General features: G+C 50.5%; 1 protein-coding gene across 3 annotated transcripts in view; it reads left to right on the top strand.

The window, feature by feature from the left end:
- Positions 1 to 50: 50 nt before the first annotated feature.
- CRAT (carnitine O-acetyltransferase) overlaps positions 51 to 12,765 on the top strand; it is an 18,849-nt gene continuing 6,134 nt past the window's right edge. Inside the window, exons 1-14 of one of the 3 annotated variants that reach the window (XM_042052160.1) lie at positions 51 to 334; positions 2,530 to 2,632; positions 3,756 to 4,019; positions 4,495 to 4,613; positions 6,667 to 6,720; positions 7,617 to 7,782; positions 8,335 to 8,509; positions 8,955 to 9,133; positions 10,139 to 10,239; positions 10,420 to 10,542; positions 11,036 to 11,158; positions 11,290 to 11,425; positions 11,849 to 11,927; positions 12,448 to 12,585. In XM_042052160.1, coding sequence (XP_041908094.1) covers positions 180 to 334; positions 2,530 to 2,632; positions 3,756 to 4,019; positions 4,495 to 4,613; positions 6,667 to 6,720; positions 7,617 to 7,782; positions 8,335 to 8,509; positions 8,955 to 9,133; positions 10,139 to 10,239; positions 10,420 to 10,542; positions 11,036 to 11,158; positions 11,290 to 11,425; positions 11,849 to 11,927; positions 12,448 to 12,585 — 1,915 coding nt within the window. In that variant the 5' untranslated portion in view covers positions 51 to 179. The remainder of the gene's footprint in view (positions 335 to 2,529; positions 2,633 to 3,755; positions 4,020 to 4,494; positions 4,614 to 6,666; positions 6,721 to 7,616; positions 7,783 to 8,334; positions 8,510 to 8,954; positions 9,134 to 10,138; positions 10,240 to 10,419; positions 10,543 to 11,035; positions 11,159 to 11,289; positions 11,426 to 11,848; positions 11,928 to 12,447; positions 12,586 to 12,765) is intronic. The other 2 variants (XM_042052159.1, XM_042052161.1) reach the window with 2 other exon arrangements.

Raw genomic sequence — 12,765 nt, 5'->3', positions numbered from 1 at the left:
TCCGCTGCCCGCACAGCGGCGGGACGGGAGCGCGGAGGGAGCGGAGGCGCGGAGAGGCGAGCGGGAGGACCCTCCTCACCGCCCCCGGGAGAAGGCAGCGGAGAAAGGGGCTGTAATACGGCTCCGACACCGGTCGCGGCGCGCCCTCCGCTTAAAGCATCACTCTGCCCTTCTCAAAGATGGCAGGGCGGGCTTCGCCCTACTCCAGGATGGCGGCGGGGCGGCCCCGCCCCGGGGCGGTGGAGCGGCGGCGCCCGGTGCGGCCGGGGTGTCCTTGCGACGGGCCCGGGGTCCGGGGCGTGGGGCCATGCTCGCCTGGGTGGCCAGGGCTGCGGTAAGAGCGACATCGGGAGGGGCGGCTCCGCCAGGACCGGCCGGGGACGGGGCGTGAGGTGGCGGCCGAGCGGGTCGAGGGTCCCTGCGCCGGGCGGGGCACAGGGCGGGAGGGCAGGCCCGGGTCCGTGCGGGACCTTCAGCTGGGGCAGGGCAGGCGGTGGCTCCCGGCGGTGCCACTGTCGAGTGCGGCCCCGCGCCCCAGCCTGGGGCACAAGCCCGGGTCCCCGGTCAGGGACGGGCGGGCGAGTGGTTCGGATGGGCTCGGTGCCACCTTCCCCGGGAGCGGGGCAGGGACCCTGCCGAAGTCAGTCCCCCAGGCCCGCTGGTGTCTTCCCGTGCCTGGCGGCAGCGTGCGCGCTGAAGCTGTCCGGGATGGAGATGACAGAGTCCCAAATTGTTACGTTTGGAAGGGATCTCTGGAGATCACGCAGTCCAACCCCCCCTGCCAGGGGTCACCTGGAGCAGGTGACACAGAAACGTGTCCAGGTGGGTTTGGAATATCTCCAGAGAGGGAGACTCCACGCCCTCCCTGAGCACAGTGCTTTGCCATCCCCAAGGTAAAAAAGTTATTCCACATGTTGAGGGCAGACTTCTTGTGTTTTTAGTTTATGGCCATTGCTGCCCCTCTTGTCACTGGGCACCACTGAAGAGAGTCTGGCACAACCGTCTTGACACCCACCTTGGTGATATTTTTATGCATTGAGATTCCCTCTCAGCCTCCTCTTCAAGTTAAACAGGCTCAACTCCCACAGTCTCTCAGTCTCATATGAGAGATGCTCAAGTCCCGTAATTATCTTTATGTCGTCTGCTGGACCCTCTCCAGCAGTACCTTGTCTTTCTTGTACTGAGATGTCCAGTTGGGGCTGCACAGCAGAAAGGTGGCTGCTGGACAGGGAGGGGCCAGGGAAGCCCAGGCAGACTGCATCGTTGGCTCCCAACGTGCCCATCCTGCACACACGGCAGAGCTGTCAGATCCCTGTCAGGCTTGGGAGCTGCTCACTGGGAGCAGTCCCTTACAGGTCCTGAGAGGAGGAGACAGAGCAGCAGGACAGCAACTACAGTGTGGATCCATTCCCAGAGTTACTGAGGGAGCAGGCAGAGCCAGTTGTCTCTGGGCTTAAGGGGTACTCCAGCTTCTGATTTAAAAATAAAAGACAAACCTCTGACATCCTAACACTCAATGCTGTGGCTGTGCTGAGAATCAGCTATGAAATTCCTCCTGCTCCCCGTGAGGTGGATTTCCTTTCCCACCAGCTTTGCAGGCTCTGGAAAAGGTCCTTTGCTGTGTGGGAACGTGGCTCGGCAGCGATGCCAGCCCATGGGCTGGCCCTCTCTGCACACCCTGCTCCACTGGTGTTCGTCTTCCTGCTGCTTGTGGGGAGGGGCAGGCTGTTCCCTCTGTTTGCTGTCAGCTGCCTCCTCGGCTCAGATCACTGTTCCTCCTCCCACCAAATCGTTGAGTTTAACTGCAAACCAAACAAGCAGGGGACAGCAAAGAGGGAAGATAAAAATGCATTCCACATTTTAACATTCAGTGGCTTCCCTGAGTTTGTTTTTGGATTTTCATTGTTATGCCATAGAAAATCTACAGCTGTTTGTTTGGAATCATCATACTATATTCAACCTATGCAGACTGCACTCATCTACCCCTCAATTCATTAGACAGACACGAAGGAGGGGTTGAGATTCCTTGTGACTGCATGGCACTCTTATTGCCCTGCTGTGGAGTTACTTTTTGGTTGATTTTTTTTTTAAGAGTTGACAACCCAGAACTCCCCAAAGTCTCAGCTTGTAATAATGACCACACATGCATGGGGAATGAGGGCAGTTGAGATACTGCCCATGGTGCCATCTCCAGGACATAAACTGGGGTCTCTCCTGCCTTATATCCAGGTGTCTCTCCCAACAGCCATGGTAGTTTTGTGGTCCTGGCAAAGGCTGAGGGAACAACATCCCCAGCACCTCCCCCAGCACTTCTGCCCTGGCTGGAGTCCAGAGCTTAATCAGAGAGAGGCTCTGCCCAGGTATTGATCAGCACCACTGTTCAGAGTCACTGACAGTCAGGGCCGCCCAGAGAGGCACCTTCAGGGCAGTTGTCGCAAACCAACGGGCTCGTAAGTGCCAGGCCTTGAGCCCTCTGATCGGAGCAGTCATGTGGCAGTTGGCTAATGAGGTGATGCCCTGCACGGGCAGCACATTGTCAGGTGGAAGAGGAGACCCAGACAGGCCGAGGGAGAGGTTTACGGTCTTTTCTGTCCTACCAGCCATGGATAGGAAGCAGAAGCAAGCAGAGAAGGTACAGTATGCCCACACTGCTGTGATCAACACCCTTCTCTTCTTCCCAGTCCCACTCTTTTTTCATGCTTCAAAAATTCCTCCTCCTGTTGTCTTTCTCATTCCTTCTCCAAACCTCAATCTCACAGCTCTTGCCAGGTTCCACAAAGAGCACAGGGCAGTTTCTGTGGGGGGCTTTGTCACCTTGTAGATTTAGCTCTTTCTTCTGTGTGCTTAACTGATGGGAGGAGGTATGGGGACAGCTATTTTCTCACTGCTTTGGAAGTCAAAGGGAATGTTCTCAGTGGCTTTGCATCCTCAGTACACTGACAATGCAAAGTCCAGAGTCCTGCAGGAGTGTCTGATTCAGTAGATCCATTGGAGAGGGAGCTGCAGAGGCAACTAGAAACCTTGAGAGTAATATTGAAACATCTTCAAGTTGAAGAATGTCCAACCCTGTTCATTCAAAAGGATGTTGTTACTCTTTTTGGGGAAAACTGGTGAGTTGACGTCCGGGCAAGCACTTGGGTTTGCTCTGTTTTATTTCTCCAGCCAGGGAGGTGGTTGGTACTTTCTAAGGCTTTTGCTCCCATGTGACCCGACTGGATGCCAGGAGCCTGTTGGCATCAGCCCCAGTTTCCTGAACAGGCAGAGAAGAGGCATTTTAATCCTGCCCCAAACTTAGCTAGATTCTGCCTCCTCAAAGCCAGAAGGGTAGTTTGGTTTGGCACAAGGATTCTGCTTAACTTTTTAGCCTTATGCTGTTGTAAGAAATAATGAAAGTTTCTGATAGTACAGAAAGTTGTTTCTTTCACAACTTTCTTCCCACTTACCATGGGATGGGAGAGTTTGAATTTGTCCATCACATGGAGACTCTCAGCTGGAAGGTGTCCAGAGAGTGGGGACGTGTGTCATTATCCCAGCAGCTATTTCTCTGAGGAGCTGAGAATTGGTATCTTGGGAGATGGAGTTTCTCTTCGCAGCTTTCCTGGATGTCCTGCACCCTCTCCAGCACACAGCTGTGCTCTGCTCCCAGGCTGGGACACCCGTGTGCCCACAGAGAGGCTGGGATGGAGACTCCTGGATCCAGGTTGTTTGCTACCTCGGGGAAAGTTCTGTCTCGACATTTTCTCTGTGCTTTGCAGGCCAGGCCCTGTGGCCTGCTGAAGCCGACAGCTCTAGACAAGATCCCGGGCAGATTCCAGCTCCACCAGGAAGCACTGCCCCACCTGCCCGTGCCACCACTCCAGCAGACACTGGATCGGTACCTGCTGGCCCTGCAGCCCATCATCAGCCCCGAGGAGCTGAGCCACACACAGGAGCTGGTGGCTGAGTTCCGCAAGCCGGGAGGCGTTGGGGAGAGGCTGCAGAAAGGCCTGGAGAGAAGAGCCAGGAAAACAGAGAACTGGGTAGGTCAGGGCTCTGTCCCCAGCTCCGATTAGGGAGGGTGGAGGGCTGATGTGCACCTCTCCCCTGTCCTAGCTGCATCCACTGGGCACCTGTGCTTTAATGGCATCACCTTCGTGACCAGTTTGCTGCTGATCTCCCCAAGCTGTGCAAACTCCACACCAGGACTTGGGTGAGCAGAGAGATTATGGCAGAACAGGGAGTCACTGGCCCTGCCTGTGGCTGCTGAAGCCTTGAACCTGTCTGCATCACACAGCTGCCCCAAGAAGTTGAAGGAAACCCTCTGCTCAAGCCCTGCACCAAAAGCCCCCCATGCCTTGCTCAAATCCTCCTCTCCCCTTCCATGTGCATAGCACAAACCCCACACACTTTGTTTGCAAAGTGTGGGACAGAACTGGGGGAAGGATGCTGAGACCCATCAGCCACGCTTGGGTTGGACAGCAGCAGTTCCCTGCACGTTTTCTTTCTCCATCCCAGCTCTCAGACTGGTGGCTGAAGACAGCTTACCTGGAATATCGCCTGCCAGTTGTGGTGCACTCCAGCCCAGGCGTGGTTTTACCTAAGCAGGATTTTCTGGATCGACAAGGTCAGCTCAGGTAAAGTCCTTTTCTACCTTCCCTTAGGTTATACGTGGGATGAGCTTTCTGTGCTGAACAGGGATGAGGGTATTAAGGCAGATTGGGAAAGAGTAATTACTATGTGGTCCCCAGGTCTGAGCTGTCTGTGCTGTAAGAAAACTCCTGGTTGCACCAGACTATAAATATTTAATCAGGAGAGAAAGAGTCCAGTGGTTCAGGTATTAAACAGGGACTGAAAAACTACATTTAGGTCTTTGCTCAAGCACAGATCTTCACTGCAAAATGGTCCCATCACTGGCTGGAGACATTGTGAGGATGTACTGGAAGCATTATGATTGTATGTGCAGTTAAAGGAGACATAAAAAGTAGCCCAGGCATGTAAAGGAGATCACCCAGAAATGCCTCTGGAGTTTGCTAGTTTATAGGGATGGGGGAGCTTGACAGGGACTGTCCCCTATTGTGTCATTTCACTTGTGATTTATGGTTTGGGAAACTTCACAGTGACCAGCCTTCCCACTGTGAGCTTTTTCTTGAAATCAGACCCTGCCATGCCCTCTTGTCCTCGTGGGCTCCCTTTAATTTTTAACCACTGCTAGGAGTGTGGTGAATCCACCTGCAAAACTTTAGCACTGACCTTTACACAGTTACCTTTGCCACAGTTACCAGTCAGCACTGCCCTGGCAGACCAAAAGTACCAGGGGATCAGTGAGGCTGGGAACAAATCCTCCCTCCCACTGTCTGATACACCTCAGCAGAGGATAAGCCTTATGACAGTGCAAGAGTACACAAACGTCTTTGAAAGCTGTCATATTATTGACTCTTAAGTTTTCCAAATAATCTGGAGAACTGCCAGTGCCCAACCAGTGGAATTCATCAGTTGCATAAAAATGTGGGCTCCTGTGTGAAATACAATCTAAATGTGTGTTTGGGTAGTCTGTGGCTGCACAAAGAAGTTTGACAGTGCAGCTTGAAATTAAAGCTTCCAAAAGCAGAAAGCAAATTTGGGAATTGGTGCTTTTCTACTCCTTAACCTGTCAAAACTGCTGGCTGAAAGCAAGTTGACCAACCTCTCCCATCTCCTTGAGCCCAAACTCCAGGCTGTTCATTCTCTGGAATGGCTCTCTCACTGGTGTTTCCCTCAGGTTCTGCAATAACGCTGAGAAATTTTCATTGAAAACTGCTTTGCAGAATGTCTCATTAAACAGAACCCTTAGGTTCTTGGAGTTGTGCCCACTGATCTTTCCTAGGGATGGGTAGGCTGAGCTAATCTAAAGGACACTGCCTGCAAATGCCGAATGCTGGCACCACAACTCAGCCAACCACAACCTCCTGTCCCAGTGGCCTCCTGCCTCCTTCATGGAGAGGTGAGACCTCCCATGTCAGAGAAGGCTGATCTGTCACTCCCAGATAAGCAGTTTGATGTGGCTTGTCACAACCCTGCTGGGAGCTGGCATTGGCAGTGTTTGAGTTGATCCTGGTAAGCACAACACCTCAGTGTCCACATGTGGCACATCTGCCTTTGTTTCCAAGCCCCCGATGCCAGAGGAAGGTTCTCTGGAGTTGTGTTAGCAGCAGGATGTTCACTGGGGTAGGAACTCAGTCAGCAGTGGTGTCTTGAATGCAGGGAGAAACAGCTGCATCTTGGCTTGACACTCCAAGGTGGCCCCTGGCCAGGGAAGGGCAGAAATCCCCTTCTCTTGGTGCTGTTTTAATGCCGAGAATCAGAACTCAGATGTGATAAAATCGTAACACATCAGTAGCAAACGCTGCTGTTAGAGGGTCATTAATGCATGACTGAATCCTGCTTTCTTGCAAGCTGTCCAGAATTCCTTGGCTGTAGAGTAAGACACATTAAAAAAGAAAGTGCCACATGGTAGGACTATCCAGCAATCTCAAATCACAGCCCAGAGTGGCTGTATCATTGAACCAGAGATGGGCACAATGGGGGCTTGGCAGAAAGGCTGAGCTTTCTGAGGAGCAGAGAACAGCTCTGCTAATCCTCCTCAGCTCGTCCCTCAGCCCCAGACAGTCTGTGCTTGATCTCAGCTTGCTACCTTTGGTATTTTTCCAGGTTTGCTGCCAAGCTGATCGAGGGTATCCTGGATTTCAAGTCCATGATTGACAAGTGAGTTACTGACCCTCCTGACAGCTCACACAGCTTCCTTACTGTCAGAGAGAGGCTGAGCCTTGTCCATAAATCTCCCTTCCACGTAGAAAGGCAAGAGATGACGGCACATATTTGAAGAGAGATACTGTAATGGCCAGCACTGCTCACTGCCACAGTCCCCTCCACTGGAAAAAAGCAAACTTACTCTTCCATCTTCACATTGTTTACTTTAATGCTTTCATTGGCATCTGAAACGTGCTTGGAGGGAGCAAGCACAACTGACAGTCCCATGGAGCTTTGCACTTCTGTTTGCTCACAGGACAAGCTACAGCTCAGGCAGCAGGAATTTGAGTCTCTAATTTTGGGTTCCTGGTGTTTCTCATCTCCCAGCTAGATGGGATGAGCTCTAGAGAAATTTGTTCCTCTCTTACCCTTTTTCTTTTGGTCACCAGCAAATCTCTGCTGGACATGCCTTATTTAAGGTCCAAAAATATGCTTACCAACACCAACAGTCAGACAAGGTTCAGGGTAGTTGGAATATGACTGCAGAAGCGAGTGATTGAGCTGCTGCCTAGTTCATGAGTCACAGCAGCACATCAGACACTCGTCACTCAGCCCTACAGCCATAGAGTAGGTCCAGAGATCTGATTCTCTGGTGTCACAGAAAGGACAGTTTTTTCCCCTTCCCAAATGAAAGGCCAGCAAACAGACATTTTTTGTAGCCCGTACTAAGAAAGCTGATAGGAATGGGGAAGGACAGCCCCTTTTTTATGCCACCAACACCTTTAGGTTTTGTGCGAGGGAGGGAGTGCGTGCAGCTATAGGGCTGAGCCTGTGCCCCATGTGGGGAGCACAGGCCTGCTCACACTGATCTGTTTTCTCTCTCCTTCCTCCTTACTTTGCTGTGTCTCCAGTGAGACCCTTCCAGTGGAGTACATGGGTGGGAAGCCCCTCTGCATGAACCAGTACTACCAGATCCTCTCCTCCTGCCGCATTCCCGGGCCCAAGCGGGACTCCATTGTCAACTATGCCAAAGGCAAAAAGCAGTCCAGGCACATCACAGTGGTTCACAACTTCCAGGTAGGGGAGCTGCTGGGCTTTCAAGATTTGTTGAGATGCAGCTGTCCCTTTCACTAGCTGTTATCCAGAGGGAAGGGAATAACAAAGTCTCTGCCCACAAGCTTTGCCTCACCAGGGATTTGTTCCTGCTCCCTTTATCCCCTTTGCCTAGCTACAGAATTGACATGGGTAAGCAACAGACTAGAGGCAGAAAAATGCTGTCTTCTGCTGTTTCTTGTCCCTGCAATTCCTGTCTCCCAAAGATCATGTCTGCAATTGGAAACTGAAAGAGGAAATTGGATAACAAACACTCCCACTGCAGCTTAGTCTCAGAAACAGGAATTCCTCATTGGCCCTTGTTACTATGGCTTCATAAAACCAGGACTGTATTTATGCCCTGCAAGGGAAGCTGGACTTGGGTCTCTCAATTCTGAGCATCCTTCAAAGGTCTTGCAAGCTAAGTTCTTAGGCCAGGTCTTACCTTCTCAAAGTAGCTGTTCCTGGTTTCTGGGGTTGGACAACAATGATCTCTCATGTTCTGTCTCTGTCTTTGCCTGCTCTTCTCACCTTCAGTTCTTTGAGCTGGATGTTTACAACAGTGATGGATCTCCCCTTACTGCTGACCAGCTCTTCATTCAGCTGGAGAAGATTTGGAACACCTCCCTCCAAACAAACAAAGAACCTATTGGGATCCTCACCACCAATCACCGAAACAGCTGGGCAAAAGCCTACAACAACCTCCTGAAAGGTCTGTAGAGCCCCTAATACACAAGTGTTAATAAACACTGCAGATCCTTGAACAACAAACCTCACCACTGTGCTCTGCTCAGTTCTTTCCTCTGGAAGCTTGTTTTGGACACATAACATGAGCTTTCCACCTTAAAGAAACAATCATTACAATCTATTGTAATTTTTGGGTTGGAAGGTACAGATTCAAAGTGTGAAGTGTAGTGAAATCCCAGAGTTTGTTGCCTTGCAATGAAGAGGATGTAAGGAAAGTGAAAAAAGGAGGGTGAATGCAGCATGTTCACACCTGTAACAACCCAGCTGGCTGCAATTTTAATAGCTCTGGACACCCCCAGTGAGGTACAGTGGGAACCCAACACTGCGTCCTTCAAACCCACTCTTCCAAATTTCAATCTCCTTCCAATGACACAACTCCCTCTCTTACTCATGGTTCATTTCTCTCACAGATAAGACCAACAAGGAATCCGTGCGTGCGATTGAGAAGAGCATCTGCACCGTGTGCCTGGATGCCCCCATGCCCCGGGTGTCCGAGGACATCTACAAAAGCCGCGTGGCCGCGCAGATGCTGCACGGTGGCGGCAGCCGCTTGAACAGCGGCAACCGATGGTTCGACAAAACCCTGCAGGTAAGAGCTAATGCTCTAAAGGTGCTGAAGAGATGGCTCTGGAAATGTTTCCTGAGAGTAAAAAGTCAAAAAAAATCCCAGGAACCTTTTGCAGGCAAGGTTCTCATGTCAAGAGAGTGGAAAAACAAGGGAGACAAGGAGTGGTGTCTGACAGCATGAGATCCTGTGGTTCCCCCTGCAGTCACCAGCATTCATTGCTGCCTCAGGGACTTGTTTCTTTTCTGCCTCTGCCCAAGTTTATTCAGTGCAGCAGGTCTTTGTGTTCCTTACAAATCAATTTTCTGCCTGCGGTGAACAATGCCTCCTCTGCTCGGAGGCAGCCCAAACGATGGGAGGTCTGTTCCTTGGATCTCCTCCAGGCTTGTCACTTTTCCTGGTTCTGCCAGAAGCTGCCCAATGGCATTTTGTTTTGTATTTTGAAACATGCAACTGCCACCCCACAGCATCCCTCTGATCTCTTCTCCATTCAGTCTTGTCAAGATCCTTCAGTAGCAGCTGCTGTTGGAGCTTTTCCTTCATTAGTTGGTATATCCTGGCTTGCAGATTGTAGCAATGGTGCTTTAGAGGACTCTCCTTGTACCTGCTGAACTCTTCATAGTGTTTTCAGCTGGTTTGTTCCTATTTGGAACTCTTCACCAGTGGGATAAAGTTCAGATGTTGCAGCTGATTGAAAAGAATGGGTAAGCCAGCATGTGGTGATGTTACTCCTGTACTGTGAGTGCATCTCAGTAAATCAGAACCATTGAACCTCTGTATCGCCAAAGCACTGAGCACACCAATATGTCAGGCACACCCTTATCCAGGGAATTTTGCAGAACTCTTTAACAGTGCTCTCAGATCTTCTGCACCTCCTGAAGGGCTTCCACTGCTGTCCTGCTAAAGGAGACCTTTCGGTGTGCAAGGACAGGCTCTGATACAGACAGGGAGACACTGAGGTCTCTCCGGGTATCTCGTGCCTCACACACTGCCTGTCTTCAACGCTGTCCTCTCGTGCTTCTCTCCCAGTTCATCATTGCTGAAGATGGCTCCTGTGGTCTCGTATATGAGCATGCTCCCTCCGAAGGCCCACCCATCGTTTCTCTTCTGGATCACGTTGTGGAGTTCACGTGAGTCCTGTCCCTGCTTTTCCTCAGCGTTGGAGATCCCTTATTGGCACTGTGAGGGGTTTGTCGGGCTGTGACCAGTGTCACCGTTAGGGAAGATCTCCTGTGCATTTCTATGCTCTGGCATTCCTAGCTGAGCCTCATGCCAAAGGTCTGGTCAAACAGAACCATTTCTCTGTGCAGGAAGAAACCTGAGGAGGTGGTCAAATCCTCCATGGTTCCTCTGCCAATGCCCAAAAAGCTGCGGTTTAACATCACCCCAGAAATCAAGAACGACATAGAGAAGGCAAAGCAAAACCTCAACATGTGAGTATGAAGCAGTGGAGAGCTGGGTGGGTGACCGAAAGAGTAATTCATGCCCCCTTTTGGAGCATGCCAGTGGTTTAAATGAGGCTTTCCCCACTGCAGCCAGGGAGTTTTCCTGGTGACTTCTGGGGTCAACAGCATTAAGCTGAGCTGAAAAGCACTGCCAGGAATAAGGTCAGAGGTGCTGACCTGGTTATTACTGATTCATCCCATTTGCTGAGAAAGAGCAAGGCTGTACTGGATCCAGCTAAGAATACTGGAGCATGAACACACACATGACCATCTAACCTAGTGAAGTTTTTCAGCAGTGGCCAAGAATTCTTACCTCTGTTGTGCTGCCCAAAGAGATCCACGTGTGCTGGAGCTCTCTGTCCCTGCATAGGTCAGATCCAGATGGTCTGTTCCCTCTGAGCCTTGTGAAAGCAAATCCATTCCTCTGTGTTACAAGAATGAGCAACAAGCAAAGGAACAGTTCCTCTTTCTTTCCTTGTAGAATGGTTGAAGATCTGGATATCAAAGTCATGGTCTTTCATCAGTTTGGGAAAGGTTTCCCCAAGTCAGAGAAGATAAGCCCTGATGCTTTTATCCAGCTGGCCTTGCAGCTGGCATACTTCAGGTAAGACCACCCATAGGTCATTCCTCAGCCTCCTCACTGACAGACTCAAACACATGAGCTTGATAAAGGTGGCACAGACAAGGCTTTTCCAGCGCAGACTCACTTGTGTGGCTTTCTCCTCCCTGTCCCAGGATGTATGGCCATGCCTGTGCCACGTACGAGAGCGCGTCACTGAGGATGTTCCGCCTGGGCCGCACCGACACCATTCGCTCCACCTCTGTGGACTCCCTCAAGTTTGTGCAATCCATGGACAGCCCTGACAAATCGGTGAGGATCTCAAAGAAGTGGAGTAAGAGGAATCCAGAAAAAACTTATTTGGCTAACCCTGTGTCATCTGGTTTCAGCTATGGAGGACTGCACCCCATATTCAGCTATACCATAGCTTGCAGTATCTTTACACATCAGGGGTTTAATTTAACTTTTCCTTCACATGTACTGAAAGCCTGGGAAACATCATGTGGATGTTTCTTAGCCCACCAAAAAGTCCCCTGTAAGTCTGTTCAGCTACTCAAACTAAGTTCTGCTACTGATGGATGAACTCCATTCAGAATGAAGTAATGCTGACAAACAAAATGATGTAAAAATTAATTCTAGTAAATATTAGTTTCATGCACACACAAGGCAGAAATGTCCTCCATCCTAGAGAACAGCCAAAATTAGGTTCTCCATTCAGCAAAAAAACCTAAACAGATCTGTGTGTTCTCAGGACCAGGAGAAAGCAGACCTGCTGAGGAGAGCCACACAGGCCCACAGGGAATACACAGACATGGTGAGTGTCCTCTCTGCAGCCAGGCTTGGGGGTTTACCCAACAAATGAGAGTTCTGGGAAAGACAAGACCTTAACACCTTTTGCTTCTGACAAAGCAGTGCGGCTATTAGTGTTGCAAAGGTCTGACTCTGATCTGACAGTGCTCTACAGCCACAGACTGAATCCTCTCTAGCTGGTGTGTTAAGTGTCCCTTGTGACTGGCCTAACGGAAAGAATCAAATACTAAAATAGCTTCATTTCTTACCATCATTGTTGCTGATAAATGCCAAAGTTGAACGGCGAGCGCTTAAACCAGAGGGAGTCCACGGGCAGGAACTGTAAGATGATTGTTTCTGCTGGTATGTTTAATGTCACAGTCCTTATGAACAAGACTATTGGTCTTAAAGGCAAGATCTAGTTTCCTTCTAACTTTAAACATTTAGAGACTTTTTAGAAGTGTTCTTTTCTTTAACCCAAAGAAATAGTTTTGCTCACTTGCTGCTGGCCTGGCTTTCATCTGTCCATCCTTCCTTCCCTCCAGGCCATACGGGGCAATGCAATAGACCGGCACCTCTTGGGGCTGAAGCTCCAGGCAATCGAGGACCTGGTGAGCATGCCCGAGCTCTTCATGGACACAGCCTATGCTGTTGCAATGCACTTCAATCTCTCAACCAGCCAGGTACAACTCATCTGAGCCAGCAGTGCTGTTTCTTTTCATGCCTTCCTTCTCCACATTTCTCTTCAGTTCCTTTCTGTTAGAAACTCATCTACATTGGGGTCAGAAATTTGTAAGCTTGCTGCCAATCCCGCAAAGCTACAGATCTGATCTTACAGCTGCCACAGTCCCTCACAGACATGT

This window comes from Corvus kubaryi, unplaced genomic scaffold, assembly GCF_017639235.1.
Source record: "Corvus kubaryi isolate FWS band 111438036 unplaced genomic scaffold, C.kubaryi_AGA036_p1.0 78, whole genome shotgun sequence".
NCBI classification, from domain to species: domain Eukaryota; kingdom Metazoa; phylum Chordata; class Aves; order Passeriformes; family Corvidae; genus Corvus; species Corvus kubaryi.
Note: the sequence above shows the minus strand (reverse complement) of the source record. Positions and strands in the feature narration are given on the sequence as shown.